This window comes from Ursus americanus, chromosome 16, assembly GCF_024610735.1.
Source record: "Ursus americanus isolate L20-20 chromosome 16, mUrsAme1.1.p, whole genome shotgun sequence".
Lineage (NCBI taxonomy): Eukaryota > Metazoa > Chordata > Mammalia > Carnivora > Ursidae > Ursus > Ursus americanus.
This window is the reverse complement of record NC_142142.1, coordinates 5484145-5500475: the sequence shown is the minus strand read 5'-3', so window position 1 is coordinate 5500475 and position 16331 is coordinate 5484145. Positions and strand designations below refer to the sequence as shown.

Below are 16331 nucleotides of genomic sequence, written 5' to 3'. Positions count from 1 at the left end.
TTACTCTATGTATAAGTCCAAAATTGGAGATCCAGATGTTTCTCTCTGTCTGCTCATTTTTTTTAATAAGCATCTTATTGGTTCACAGTCTTGAAGACTGAATGAAGAAAATTTAACTGGATCTCTGTTGTTGAAGCACCTGACAGAGGTTGAAGGGATGTGGGCAGAGGAACAGCAAAGAGTGAAGAGCTGAGGTCACTGTTTTAGGAGTTAGGCTCTCCCATGCCAGTTTTGTGTTTGGCTCATTCTTTATTTCAGAATTACATAATGATTCATTCAAGTCATCATCTCTGTTTATCTTTTTAATATGGGAATAAACTCCCTTCTAAGCAGGTATTCTGTATACTTATGTTACATATTTCGTTAAGCCTTCAGATTGGTTCCTTTTGAATACCACTGATCAACAACAAGAAAATGTATAAGGTGTTCATTATTCAACATCATTTTTACTGAGGTTCTAAGTGTTAGGCAATGACTGACCTATGTATTGTTGAATCAAATATAAATAAGATACAGGTTTTGCACTCAAGATACTTGAATAGACTTCGGCAGTGGAATTACTAGCTAGGGGAATTGCTTTTCTATGTGTTCATTTCTGGAACTTCAACCTTCACATTTGCATGAAAATCAAATGAGATAAAATTAGTTATACGTGTGCCTATAAAGGGACAGTTTCTGTGTAAGTACTGATCACTTTTTCATTCCTGAAAAAAGCATGCTAGTGAGTGAAAGAAGAGACCAAAAAAAGGTTTTACACTCTGTGAGTCAAATTTATAAATTTCTTGATAATACAAACACTCCAAGTGACAGAAAGTAGATCAATGGTTGTTGGGGGACCACCAGGCATGCAAAGGAGCATGAGGAAACTTTTGGGACCGATGCTTCTGTTCCTTATCTTAATTTGCAGATGGATTCATAGGTGTATAGATACCAAAATTTATCAAATTTTATATTTTATGCATGTGTAAGTTTATTATATGTGACTTATACTTCAAAAAACTTTAAAAAAAAACAAAGCATATTAGTGAAAATGCATAACTTTTCTATAAAACTTTTTAGTATATTTTTCATATGCAAATTCATCACTGTTTATAGTTTATGTCCATATATGTTTGGTGTTACTCAAATTACTATCATTGGTTTTATATAATTTTTATATTTAGCAGTATTTCAGAGAGTATAGAAAAACACAGATAAGTGATTCCAAATGTGTCAAAATATATAACAACAGTGAATATTAGAAAATGAGATAAAGCCAGAACTATAGCTATGGGCTGAATTGCTAGTTCAGGAATATTGATGTATGACATGGTCCTTGGAAGAACCTGGAATTGTCCTATTTTCTGTAATTTGGTTTCTATGTAGGTCTAAGTGTTGCCAGAGAGGAACACCTACATTGAAACAAATAGATCAAAAAACACAGGAATAACAGAAAAATTTGAAATCAGGCCATAACAAAATTTCTTTCTCATATGAATAGTTAACCACTGTCCTTTAGTATATCACAGTTGTTGAATGCTTCATCCAATTTTGAGCATCTAAAATTAAATATTTTTTGAGCATAGGTATTTCTGGAATTGCCTTTTCACCATATTGATGTTCCTGCATTAAATCAACCTAAAATATCTGTAGAAGGAGTCAATAATGATCAAGATGGTTTTTTAGAGAAAAATATTTTCAGGACATGGTCATGAATTTGTTTGGTCTTCACTCCATAGACTATAGGGTTGAGGACAGGAGGGACTAACAGGTACAGGTTTGATAAGAGGATATGAACGTATGGTGGTATGTGAGCACCAAACCTATGTGTGAAGAAGGAGAAGAAGGCAAGGAGGTAGAACTGTAGGAAGACACAGATGTGGGCGATGCAGGTATTAAAGGCCTTGAACCGTGCCTCCTTCTGGGGCAACTGAAACACAGTGATAAAGATTTGAATGTAAGACAAGGTGATGAAGATTATGTCAAACCCTAAGATACTGAAGGCAACAAAGAGACCATACATCTTGTTGATCCGGACATCTTCAGTGGCCAGCTTCACGATGGCCATGTGCTCACAGTAAGTATGGGAGATGACTGTAGTTCGGAAGAGTTTAAGACGGCATTTGATGAGGATCAGGCATGGGGCTCCAAGAATGGCACCCCTGAGTGTCACCCCAACTGCAATGTGAGTCAAGAGTTGTTGGGAGAAGAAGGTGGTGTGTCTCAAGGGGTGACAGATGGCGACATAGCGATCTAGGGCCATTGCCAGTAGGATGCCTGATTCAGTTGCCTGCAAGGAGTGAATCAACCACATTTGTAGAAGGCAGGCTACAAAGGAAATCTCTGGCAAATGAAACCAGAAGATGCCTAACATTTTGGGAAGAATGCAGGTGCTAAGTGCAATGTCTGTGGCCCCCAGCATGGCCAGAAATATGTACATGGGCTTATGGAGGCTGTGCTCATATTTGATTATACCTAAAATAAGGGAATTCCCAATCACAGCGATGAAATACATGACACAGAATGGAATTCCAATCCAACGCTGCACTGACTCCAGCCCAGGAATCCCAGTGAGTGTTAGGACAGCAGGTGTGAAGACGGAACCATTGGGTATGAGCATGATGATTTGGTCGGTAGAATCAAGTAGTGATGTTGCTGTTTCTTCTTCTATTCCCCATCAAGACTACATGAATGAAAAACAAGAAGAAATTACTTTATTGTAGCTAAGCATACTTTAGTTAAAGCACATTCCATCTGTCCTTCCTTTATTTATGGTTGAAATATAGGAAACTTGAATTTTTCTAAGCTTAAGCTGCATATGTTGACTTGATACTTCAGTGCTGAGCACTCTGAGTGCCATCGTAGTATAGCCAACATTCTATCACATTGCTTTATTATGTTTTCTTTCTTGTGGTGGGAAAAATGAAGATCTAGTCCCTTAATGCATTTGATGTTTTTAATACATTATTTTTGTTTGTAATAACTATCGTGCATTAATCTTCAGAACGTATTTATGTACTAATAAAATATCTCATCTATTTTCCTATCCCTTGGCCCCTGAAACTAACGTGCGTGTGTGTGTGTGTGTGTGTGTGTGTGTGTGTTCAGCTTTGTCAGGATTCCACATAAATAATACCATATAATATCAGTCTTTCTTGTCTGACTAATCTTACAGATCGCAATGCACTTAAAGCTCACCATTTTGTCACAAATGGCAGGGTATTGCCTACCTCACGGCTGAATAAACTAATCATTAGAAAAATGCAAATTGAAATGACTGAGATGTCACCTCACTCCCATTAGAATTGCTGCCATCATTAAGACAAGAGATAACCAATGTTGCAGAGGAAGTAGAGAAGAGGAACCATTGTACATAGTTGTTGGGAATGTATACTTGTCAGCCACTAAGGAAAGCAATATGGAAGTGCATCAAAAACTTAGACAATCTACATATAATTCAGCAAGTCCACCTCTCATATATATTAAAAGGACGGGAACACAGAATGTAGAAGAGAAATATGCAATCCCATGTTCATTGCAGCATTATTCACAATAGCCAAGATATGGAAACAACCTCAGTGCCCGTCAGCAAATGAATGCATAAAGAAGATGTGGGTATATGTGTGATGGAATGTCATCCGTCTTATTATTTCCCTTCAACAAATTATTTCAGATTTTCTCTTTTCACAAAATCATTGTAAGAACAACCATCATGTCTATGCTTCAAAGGGCCTTAATCATTTTCAATGAGAAAAGTTAAATGGGTAGGACGGTTTCTTCCTTTTCCATGACTAGTGGACCAAAGAGATTCCCTGTATCCTGTGTTTTCTACTCATCACCTGTGCTTTTTTTGTGACCTGGTAATTGGACCTGGAAAAAATTATTTAATGCAGAGTATAGACATTTCAAGAACTGGACTCCAACTAGGCTGTCAGTGCTACAGTGCTGCTAAACCATTCCTCTGATCATAATCAGAAGACAAGTTTGACCAGAATATTTTCAGTTTTGTAGCTCATCAGCCTGTCTTCTCAGCATAGTGTCTTCATAGTCTGATCCCTCTCTCCTAGATTCAGAATGTTTTCAACCTAATTGGTCAAAGTGTCTATGGTTTTCCAAAACCTAACCATGCATGGCGCAACATTTCCTGCTTACTCTCTGTGAAAATAAATCAATTGCTTTTAATTCATGGCTGTCTTCCATGGCAGTTTCCATCACAGCTTGTTCTTACTGTGCCCTGCTTTTCACACATCTCTTGAATATATTTGAAATGCCAATCTGGGCTCTCTGCTCTTCTCTCTTCCCATCAGTAATCATTCAGTCCCTAAGCCTGAGCAGGCATTTATTCTGAAGTCTTTGTAGTAACAGTGACTCTCTCTGAAATGTAATATTTTCTTTACTTCTACTCTTATGCATCTTCTGTCCACGGAAAGTACAATGAAATCACTTCACATGGTTTTTCATACGGTTATATCCATCCTATTCTTGTCTCTGCCCTTTGCTGCTCAATCTAACACATTACACTACATTCATCAGGGTCTCCTATGAGTGGATTTGCCTTATCATTTTTAAAGCCCTTGAGCGTTTTCTTGCCTGCTGACTCCTTACAACCAGCATTTATATTTTCTTCAAGAAAGTGTTTTCTCCTCAGAACACGCAAAAAGTTACCTCACAAGTTATATTCATTTTCTCTTAGTAATTTCTAAAGTCATTTAAAAAATGATTTCAGCAAGTATAAAACAGAGAAATACAGGACAAGGATCTAAAATGAAAGATTGGCAATCGTAAAAAATCACACAATCACATCTTATCCATAATCCTTCACGTATTTCCCTTTGATAACCTTAGGTTGTCCCTGAGATGCGTGAAGTTCTCCAGAACATATCTCAGTCAATTGCAGAAGCATTTATTCCTCCATTTTCTTAGAACTTAATTCAGCTCTGAGTAAGGCTTTCCTATCTAAGACTCCTTGTTTTGGGGGTGCCTGGGTGGCACAGTGGTTAGGCTTCTGCCTTCGGCTCAGGGCATGATCCCGGCTTTATGGGATTGAGCCCCGCATCGGGCTCCTCCACTATGAGCCTGCTTCTTCCTCCCCCACTCCCCCTGCATGTGTTCCCTCTCTCGCTGGCTGTCTCTATCTCTGTCAAATAAATAAAATGTTAAAAAAAAAGACTCCTTGTTTTGGAACCCTTCCTTTTTGCAAATAAATCTATGAGTCAACGTAGATCTACCTCAAATCAGAAGTTTATATTATTAACCACAGATAGAGGATTATGTGCTAATGACTTATTTCAATACACATTTATTTGTATCTATGTGTTTCAAACACTTGAATAACAATTGGATGAAATGTTAAAGTTATTTATCCTATATTTTGAAGAATCTTCATTATCCTGAATGCTTGGAATTCAAACCTAGCACTTTAATCATCTGTTTAAATAGTTAAACCATTTGTTTAAAACCATTTAAACATTCGTTAAATAAATATTATATCATCCGTGTTCCTAAGACTTTTAAGCATTTTAAATTACTTTGTCTTCCTTACCTTATGACATTGACATCATTAGTCCATTATATTAATGAAAAACTAAGACTTGCTGTTGTTATAAGTGGATCTACTTGGATCCAAATTCCATGGCGTTCTGTCCCAGAAAGAAGAAAAAAGATTTTGTCTTCTGAGATTTGATCATTAAGTTCAGTAAGAACTATGAGCTATCTCTCAGCGTGTGAATAAGTCAGGCTGGATTTTACAAAAATACGCAAGGGTTTTTAATCGGTTTCCACCTCTCAGATTCTGATAGAAGAAACTTCTATTTTACCTTCTTATTTCACCAAATAGATAAAATGCATGAACTATATGCGTGCTTACTGTATGCTGCACTTATGAAATTAGTCCAGATTCGCACATCAGATCCCTCCTATACTGGTTAACACCGCGACTGGGCTCAAAAGTGTGTGTTACTGTCTTTATCGGGCAGAGTCATTTGGGAGATTTAACACGGCTACCTGGGTCATACCTGACCTGGAGAATTCTAAGAGGATAGTGTACAAACTGCAGCTTGGCAGAAGTATATATTGTGGTTAATCAGAAGGAGGTTAAAAGGAGTAGAAGCCTGTAAACAAATGAACAGGTAAGTAACATGGGAGAATGTTCCTTCAAGGAACATGCATCACGTGAAGAAATTCGTTTCCTTCCTTCACGATAATTTTACGTTTCTAGCTCCATGAGACCTCATTGCTATTCTTCGAGAGCAGGTTTTCTCAACCTTAGCACAACTGGCACTTTTGATCAGACGAATTTGATGTTCTGTGTAATTCTCTACGTCGTAGGAGGCTTAGCAGCATCTGACTCCTCCCCTTTAGATGCAAAGTATTCTCTCTTGCCAGGAAAATAAAAAATGTCTCAAGCATCAGCAAATGTCACCTCTGTGTGTGGGGAGGGACACAACATACCTGGTTACTAACCATTGTTCTAGGGGTTTACACTGGAAAAAAATATTCTTTAATTAAGTGAGAACGTTTTGTATTTTTAATAAAAATGGGCAGACTAGATCTGTTTTTTCAAGGGAAGTCATTCTTCAGCAAATATTTTCCAGGTAAAGGATGTGGAAGGGCATTTCAAGAGGAAATACTCTGGATAAAATCAAAGAAGCATGAAATGTACAGTTGGATCGCAAATCAATAAGTAATTTCACTTATGTATTGTGTCATAAGCAGTGATGAAGGCTGTTGGGGCTATGGAAAAGGGAAGAATAACAAATAAGGATACAATTTAAGCAAAAAAATCTCAAAATCTTAGGTGGAATAACGGGTTTTTTTTTGTTTGTTTGTTTTGTTTTTTTGCCTTTAAAAATCCACTCTAACCGATCCAGAAGGATGAGATCTGGCATAGGAAGAGGAAGTTAGAAGAATACTTGTGATAGGACGGGATAGGATGAAGTGACCAGTCCACATCAGAAGAGTAACACAGGAAAGGTATTAGTGCTGCTCGCTTCCTAGATGGATAGACATCACGGAAGGAGAGACTAAGATGTCCCTGGGGTGAGAGTAATGGCACTGGATGACAAGGACAAGCTGGAAGCAGCTGTGTGTCTACACATATGTGCATGTTTAGAAGAGGGAGGAGACATATCTTAAACCCCTGAATTTCAGGGGCCAGGAAAACAATCAGAGTTCTCATTTTCAGCATGAACCCTGAGCCATTAGCATTACTTAAATAAGTCAGACTCAGGCTGACTCCCAGAACCTAAAGGAATGATGGGATTGAGTCTAAATCCACCCTCCCTATGATCTCAGGAAACCCTTCCCTCTACAAGGTCTCTGGCATTCGCGCTTTGATCTCTGCCTCAAGCCCCCAGGGATAGACTCTCTCTGTTTCTGAGGTAGCTTGTCCAGTGCAGGACAGCTCCAAATGCCAGATAGGGCTTCTGCCTCCTGAGCCTCAGACTGCCTCCCTCTTCATGACTCATAAAAGTCCTCAATCCACCTTCCAAAGAAGCACAGCAGCCATGGAACATGGCGGTTAACCGTGTGGATCTGAAGTCAGCCAGGACAGTGTATATCCCTAGGATACTCCTTAGCTTTGCATGCTCTTCAGGCAGTTCTAAAACTTGTCATTGTCTCAATTCTTTATTACTGAGGCAAAGTTAACAGAAACACACTTCATGGTGACTGTGAGGATGAAATGATGTAATACATTTAAAGAAGTTAGAAAGAAACATAAAATGTATTATTCTGCCTGAAGGCCAGCCATTCACTGATAGAAGTTACTCTGTCCTTCCCATCACTAACTTTAGATTTTGATGAGCATGTCACCAGATGTGATTTCCTCTGAACTACTTGAGGGTATCCTTTCTATGGAATGTTCTCCAGTATAAACATGTATTCTTTCCCAACCTTTAACCAATAAGCTTCCTGTGCATCGATCAGCCCTGATGCTCTTCTGGGATCCTCCTGTCAGGTCACTTTAAAATGGGTCACCCATTGTGTGATTAACTGACTCAGAACAGCAACATGAGACAGAATCTTCTTCATGTTTTAACAGTCAGCTACTGTACGATTCCATTGTTTGTTTTTAATCATCCTGCCATCTTCTTGGCTCATAAGTGTGCTGTGTTCTCTTTTAAACCAGTCCTCCATTTTCCCCACACTCAGTGCAGATCTAAGGCCCAAAGACTTACCCAGAATCATCTGTGGTAAGATGCGCAGAAGCCACAGAGTGAAAATCTTCTGGTGGTTCCGAGAGTGAAGATGGCTGTTTTGTACTGTAGGAGCCACCTGGGGGATTTTTTGCACCAGTCCTGGTGAGCTTTCAATTAGCTTGGGACAAGGGTGAAAAGCAGGCACAATATGGTTCAAAACCCAGGAGAACTTGTCTAATAGCAGATCTACATCTAATAAAAACTCTCAAATCCTGGTGTCCCTGGGGACTGGGAGCCAAAATGACCATCCTTTCAGAAACTTCTAGGAGAAGACAGCGCCCCAAGACAACACAGTCACTGACACTTTTATACAAAATAATGAGCCAGTGAAGGGAAATGAAAACATTTCAGGATATTCAGACTAATCAGTGTAGACAATCTGACAGAGAACTAAATGGAATATTTCTATGTGATATAGACACTGTCCCAGTCGTGATCATAATTCTGATGATGTAATAGTGTGCATTTTCAAAATTTTAGTGCCAGTCAGAATATCTATTTCAGGTTTTGAACAAATGATTATTCGTGCCTGACATTTACTTAGGTGAAGAAAAGGGTTTGAACTTTGAATATTTGGTCTCAAGCAGAAGAACCGAAAAGATTCAGATTCTTTGTGTGGTAAAAGAGAGTCTAACAAGACTGTGTTAGAGTCACATAGTTTTTGTCGTGTGTCATTGGGTGAGGCCCTATGTAGTAGACCTGTTCTTTTTGCATTGAAAGAATCTCTGACTCCCATCTTGTCATTAAACTGCCATAAAATTGCATTCATCCTAGAAAAATCAGTGGTATAGGATGGGCTGTGCTGTGTGCTGGGCGAGCTCACAGGGGTTTTAGGACTCTTCCCAGCTGTGCACTCAGAGATGTTGTGTTGACAGACTGTATAAAGCCATACCCAGAGCTGTTACACCAGAAAAAGGAGCAAATTAGTACATTGGAGTATCAGCTGTCCATCAGGATAACAATGGTGGGCTTAATTAAAATAAGATATTTTCAAGGAAAACAAAAAGGATACTTTTCAGATAGAATATGAAGGAAGCTGAGGTGAGGTCAGTACATTCTGAAATTTGTGAACTACTCTTTGTCTAGAGAATAATATTATAAACATATTGAATGACCCACAAGATACTTTTGGGAAATGCAAAAAGTATTTGAACATCACAGAATCATAACGCTACTGAGAGTGAGAGAGAAAATAACTCTTAGATACTGTTTAGTTAAAACCCTTTAGAGATACAGGGAAGTAGATGTTTTGGAAACAATGTGACTCTTCATTTGGTAATAGATACAGTTCTTTGGAGCTTCTAAAAATTTTATTAAATAGAAATAATTACCTCTGCGAGATAAAATAGGGAATACACAGTACACATTTTCAGAAGTGGCTCTTTATTCCACAAGCTTTCTATAGAAAACCAGAAACAGAAGCCTAATTTTTAAATACAACAGTGTTATAAATGGAGTTGAATAGCTTTTACTGCAATGGTTGATAAAGTTCATCAAGTGAGAAGATAAAAGTTTATAGGAATTATGAGAAATACAAAATAGAAGGGCTTGGCCAGGCCTATACTATTTTTGGAAATGTCTGAATTCAAATGGGAGTCTTTACCATGCAGAGAGGTGATGGCTCAGGGAAAAACTCATGTGGGCAGAGTCCTGACTGCCAGGTTCAAAAGCAGACTTGGGTATATCCATGAAATGACATTTCATTCAGACATAAAAATACATGAAGTTCTAAATAATGGTACTGTCATTGTGGTGTATGGAAATTGGTGCTTTTCACACTTGTGATGAACGTATTATAAGGTTGAATCACTATGTTGTACACCTAAGACTAATGTGATGCTGTGTCAACTATACTCAAAAATAAAACAAAATAAAATAAAATGTTCTGCTTATCCTACAACATAGGTGAACCTTGGAAAGCTTTATGCAATGTGCGAGAAGTCAGACATAAAAGGCTATGTATTGTGTGCTCTACTCCTTGAAATGTCCAGACTACTTGAATCCATAGAGACAAAAGTAGATGCGTGCTTTCCATAAACTGGGCACAGGATGAGCGGTAAATAGCTGGTAATGGGAATGGGGTATCTTAATTGAGTTATGAAAATGTTCTGGAATTAGAGGGCAGTGTCAGTCACACTACTTTCTGAATTTACTAAAAACCAGTATCTTGTACTCTTTAAAATATGAATTTTTTTCTAACCCATGGTTAGTTTTATACTAAGAAGAAGGGTGGAGAGAGGTCACATGGCAAGTTATTCTACCCAAATTAGTCATTTAGAAAAAGGTTTGCAAAAACCTAGAAGGTGAAGCCATGTCAGCCCCCCTACTAACCGAGCAGTCTTTACACGTTAGCAAACGCTCTTCACCTGCATGACTGATTAACTAACCTTTCTTTGTATATGTATATATCATGTTTTCTTTCTTTGAAAGAGCAGAGAACTCTTGGGATGCCTGGGTGTCTCAGTCAGTTAAGTGTCTGCCTTCAGCTCAGGTCACGATCCCAGGGTCCTGGGATCGAGTCCCATATGGAGCTCCTTGCTAAGCGGGAAGCCTGCTTCTCCCTCTACCTGCTGCTCTCCCCGCTTGTGCATGCGCTTGCTCTCTCTCTAACTCTGACAAATAAATAAATAAATAAATACATAAATACATAAATACATAAATACATAAATACATAAAATCTTAAAACAACACAAAACAAAAAACCAGAGAACTCCTGCATGTCACAGTATAGAGACCGGGTCCCCTTGCACAACCCCCAGGTACTAAGGAACCAGGACCCCCAACTGCACAACTGCTGAGCACTGGGTAACTTCTGTAGCTGACACTATGGAGTCTGCACATAATCAAGAAATGGACAGGGGCGCCTGGGTGGCACAGTAGTTAAGCATCTGCCTTCGGCTCAGGGCGTGATCCCAGCGTTCTGGGTTCGAGCCCCACATCAGGCTCCTCCACTAAGAGCCTGCTTCTTCCTCTCCCACTCCCCCTGCTTGTGTTCCTTCTCTCGCTGGCTGTCTCTCTCTGTCAAATAAATAAATAAAATCTTAAAAAAAAAAAAGAAATGGACAGACCACAGTCATCCCTTTGTTGATTAAGTGCCCTAGACTCATTTAGAAATCCCTGCGCCAGGCAGAAACCACAGAATGGCCTTTGGACAAGGGTCTGCCTTCCCCCCAAGTGGCCAGCCTCCTGAATAATGCCCATATTTCTTTCCAGTCAACACTCCTCTCTTGAGTTTTGGCCTTTCCAGCCACAAGCAGCCACAATTGGGTTTTTCTATCAAAGGTCCAGTGCATTTTTGCTCCATCACCTCAAAGCCAACACCAAGAGGATAAAGAGTTAGCTCCTGCACCTGAACTAACATCCAGACCTCTTTCTTAATCTGCAATCACTCCTCCTAGGGAAAGCCCATGGCCTGTTGGAAGCTCTATCATGAAGTTCCAAGGAATAAAACCCTTGAAAACTTGAACTCAATAGTTATTTATCAGATTCTAAACACATAAATTAAAAATGAACTCCAATCAGAAAGTGCTCAAACGAAACAATAAAGGACTTCATAGAAAGGATATACAAGTAGAAGAAAAGCAGCATAATTATTGCAGTCTTTGATAAATGCTAATTATAAAGACAATCATATTTCACAGACTGTCAAAACTTGAAAATCTCAAACATAATCAGTGTTTTTGAGAATTCAGACATACAAGTGCCAATAGTCATTGTTACAATTGATGCAATCTCTTTGAAGGATCATTTGGAAGATTCTAGAAATCATTAAAATGATCCATTACAAAATATACATGTCTTTTTCATGCAACTTCCTGTCCAAGAACATATTCTGTAATTGTCCCAGCCCTTTGGTGGGAGGATAGAGAGTCCCAGTTATCCTCTTGTCCTTGCAATGACCCATTCGCTTTCCCTTTTTCCCTTTTCAGGTCTCAGATTGGAACTGGTCCTGATAAATTGAAGGTCACAATAATGGAACAATATGCACTCTAAAATAGATATTTTATGCCATAATGACATCGAGGATAGTGCAAACAGTTTCCAGTTTCATGTTCTGTCTCCCAATTTTATATTCCCACTATTTCTACAACGACTGTCAGGATTTGTCTTTGTTAGATATATTTCAAACTTCTCCAAATAATCTTGGAATTATAGTAGACCACCCTGGCTTGCTGTTTGTTTTGGGGTAGCGCACTAGTTGACAACAGTTTTTACAGATGAATTCTGCCATCAATGTGTTGATAGGGAATATTTGACTTTCAGCCCCACTTAAGCAGAATGTTATCTCTCAGAAAAAAATAAATTCCTTTCTTCTATTTTAGACTGAATTATACAAAAACTACACAATCAGGATTGTTATTTTTCATATTAGATTTTGAATATCATTAAAACTTTTCGTGCAAATATATCTTCTATCTTACTATCTAAATACCTACGTAATAGTCTTGATTTGCCTTTGCCCACAAAGCCTACGCTATGTACTGGTCTCTTTCCATAGGAGGTTGCCGAACCCTGGTTAAAACATTAAGAACTTACTTCTTTTTTTTTTTTTTAAGATTTTATTTATTAGACAGAGATAGAGACAGCCAGCAAAAGAGGGAACACAAGCAGGGGGAGTGGGAGAGGAAGAAGCAGGCTCCTAGCGGAGGAGCCTGATGTGGGGCTCGATCCCACAACACCGGGATCACGCCCTGAGCCAAAGGCAGACGCTTAACTGCTGTGCCACCCAGGTGCCCCTAAGAACTTAGGCGCCCCTAAGAACTTACTTCTGTTAACATCACAGTTTTATTCCTAAAGAAACTATGTTATCTAAGAACAACAACCCCTATTGGCAATCTGTTATAATCATATCATATGTTAATTATATAATAAATATTAACATTGAAAACATTTTCAAAAGATGTCCCAAGACATCCCCTAGATTTACAAATAGTCATCCTCAGCAGTCATTGATATGTGATTGAGCCTGAACCCATTAAATAAGCCAGAGTATCTCCCATTTATATGACATGCAGTCTATTTTATAGATGCATTGATTTTAATGTCACAAATCAAATTGTGGACATCAGCACATGAATGGTCCACTAGCCTTAAGTTCTGAAGTTGTTAATCTTAGTTAAAACCCTCCATCTCTTCATTAATTTAATAGCCTTGTCTGATTAAAAAGCATGATGTCTTATATCCACTGAGAAGATATGCCATCACCTGCCTGATAGATACACACACCCACACAGAAACATTTACACATGCACATAAGAACATGTGTTTATCTTATGACGAAAACTTCTAATGATACACAATAACTTTCAGAATAAAGTTCATCTTCTTTAAAGAGGGTTCATGGTCATTCTTTTTTTTTTACTTGAAGTTTAGCTGACAAGCATGTTACATTATTTCCAGGGGTACAGAGAGTGATTCAGCAAGTCTATACATTATGGTGGGCTCACAGCAAGTGGAGCCACCATCTGTCATCATACAAAGCTATTAGAATACCCTTGACTCTATTCTCTAGGTTGTACTTTTTATCCCCGTGACTTATTCATCCTGCTCCCCTTTACCCAATTTGCCCTCCATGGTCGTATTTGATATCATAGTAATCTGTGTCTCTCCAAATTGTATCTTACATTGAAAAAAATCTGTGCTGTGACATTAAGCACATTCTCTGGTTGGTGCCTCCTCTATCATCTACCTGGCATAGTGTGTCCTTCCATATGGGACCAATCATTCGTTATTCTTCAGGAAACAGGCTTCCTAATTAAAATTTTTAACTCTCTTGCCTGCTGCTTTCAGTTGGACTTCAACGTTTCCTTACCTCACACTCAGTGCACACCACTACAACTTCTTGCTCCTTTCCTTCTCTCTTTGTTTCTCTCTTCTTCCCTCTCAGAAATATAAAGAAACAAATCTGTGAAACTTAAGCGTAGTGTCTAATTCACCCCTCTGCCACTATTCCCTTGCACAATATTTAACATATTGTACTTTAATAACAATTGATGAGGTAATAAAGAAATAGTGGAGGTAACAGAAAAAACATGAGTGTGTAAAATGGAGCACTTGATTTCTCGTGATTTTTGCATCTGGAAATTCCTGAATGATTCTGGAGATATACCGAAATTTTTATATTCCCATCTCACAGCCATAAACTCTTGGTTTTGTTTACATGTTTCTTTGTTTTGACACAACATACTCAAAACACACTTCCTCAAAAATTTTGTAGATGACTAAAAGGTTCAAGACACAGCAACACCTGTTGACATTGAGTACCGGGACACTCTAGAACAATGGGTTTAAGTGCATTTTAATTCAGGGATAGTGTATATTTGTGAGTACTTCAGGAGAAGAATCCATAAAAAGGAAAGCTGAACCAGGGAATGAAAAAGAGAAAAGAAAAGGAAATATCATATCTTCAGTATTTTGTTTTGTGTTTCTTCCTTTCATCACCCAGTTGTATTGATAGTGGTCATGGGGTATGATGATATGAAAACATGAAATGCACACAAACTGCATAAAACAAATATACAACACTGAAACATCTCAAATAATGTGGATTGGTAGGTATTATATGTAATTTTGAGAGCTTGTTACTATTGCATGAAGGGGAAGGCTACAGCTGTTAACCACAGTGGATTTTATGAAAAAAATATCTTCACCACATGAATGCGGATCAGCTTGGTCTTGGCACCATAGACAAGTGGATTGAGAAATGGGGGAACCAGCAAGTAGAGGCTAGAAAAGAGGATATGAATATAAGGGGGAACATGAGCACCAAACCTATGTGTGAAGAAGGAGAAGAAGGCGAGGAGGTAGAACTGGAGGAAGACACAGATGTGGGCGATGCAGGTATTGAATGCTTTCCACCGAGCCTCCTTCTGGGGCAGACGAAAAACTGTGATAAATATCTGTATGTAGGACAAAGTGATGAATATCAGGTCAAATCCTGCAACAGCAAATGCCACAAACAAGCCATAGATTTTGTTGACCCGCACATTTTCTGCAGCCAGCTTCACGACGGCCATATGCTCACAGTAGCAGTGGGAGATGATGGTTGTATGGTAAAATTGAAACCGGCACCTTATTAGCACTAAAGATGGGGCTACCAGAATGACAGCCCTGAGTGTTACCATAGCCCCTATTTGGGCGACCAGCTGGTAGGTGAAGATCGCACTGTGTCTTAGTGGATAACAGATGGCCACATAACGGTCCACGGCCATGGCCAGGAGGATGCCTGACTCTATGCCCTGAAATGTATGGATGAGAAACATTTGAAGCAAGCAAGAATCAAAATTAATCTCTGGTACATGAAACCACAAGATGCCAAGCATCTTGGGCATAATGGTGGTAGCAAGTGCAATATCTGTGACTCCTAGCATGCCTAGGAAAATGTACATGGGCTCATGGAAGCTGCGCTCTGAAACGATGGTGATCAGAAGCATGGAATTTCCAATCAAAGCAGTGAGATACATGGCACAGAATGGAATCCCGATCCAGCACTGCACAGACTCTAGGCCTGGGATCCCTATTAGTGTCAACACAGAAGGCATGAACACTGTCATGTTGGAGATGGACATATTATCTTTGAGTCTTCAGAAGCAAAAGAATAAAGTGTCTCAGTCAGTGGTACTCTTCTCTTCTAATTCCATTTTTTTTACCCAGTCATCATAATGAGTCTCTCTGATTTTGGCAGAATGCTAAGATCATATTTCCATTTCATTTATACTAGTGAAGGTAAAAAACAGATCCATAGATACTCATCACTCTTTCAGGGGGGACTTCCACAAGCACTAGTCCACAAGAAGAGCTTATGTGCATAGCAGGCCAAATGCATTAGAACCACCAGATCATCTGAGTGAGGGAATCAACTGCTGACCTGTGATGTCCTTCCAGACCTGTGGACAGAATAATTATACTTCTTTATTTTGCTTGGAAAGGACATTTGAATCAGACTTTGATGAACCTCTCCATTTCCCACATTCCAGCTACCCAATGGTACTATTATTTTCCACTGTTTCTAGGTCTAGAACTGTCAGTTTGACCCAGCAAATCTGACTCTGACCCACATATAGTATAAAAGTTTGCGATTACAGAGCGGAGAGTAGCAGCTGACATCCAAGTGTGTAACATACGAAGATATCTATACCTACCTGTATTGTCTGT

General features: G+C 38.9%; 2 protein-coding genes across 2 annotated transcripts; both read right to left on the bottom strand.

Moving 5' to 3' along the window:
* Positions 1–1648: 1648 nt before the first annotated feature.
* LOC123782620 (olfactory receptor 52A5-like) lies at positions 1649–2599 on the bottom strand. Its single transcript, XM_045782870.2, has one exon. It carries the CDS (start codon positions 2597–2599, stop codon positions 1649–1651), a length of 951 nt encoding a protein of 316 aa, XP_045638826.2.
* Positions 2600–14806: 12207 nt separating this feature from the next.
* LOC123782623 (olfactory receptor 52A1-like) lies at positions 14807–15745 on the bottom strand. The gene has a single exon (XM_045782874.2). The coding sequence runs from the start codon at positions 15743–15745 to the stop codon at positions 14807–14809; it is 939 nt and encodes a 312-aa protein (XP_045638830.2).
* Between the last annotated feature and the right edge of the window lie 586 nt (positions 15746–16331).

Excerpts from the sequence above, each read along its gene's own strand:
- LOC123782623 (XM_045782874.2), bottom strand. The coding sequence starts at position 15,745 with ATGTCCATCTCCAACATGACAGTGTTCATGCCTTCTGTGTTGACACTA.
- LOC123782620 (XM_045782870.2), bottom strand. The coding sequence starts at position 2,599 with ATGCTCATACCCAATGGTTCCGTCTTCACACCTGCTGTCCTAACACTC.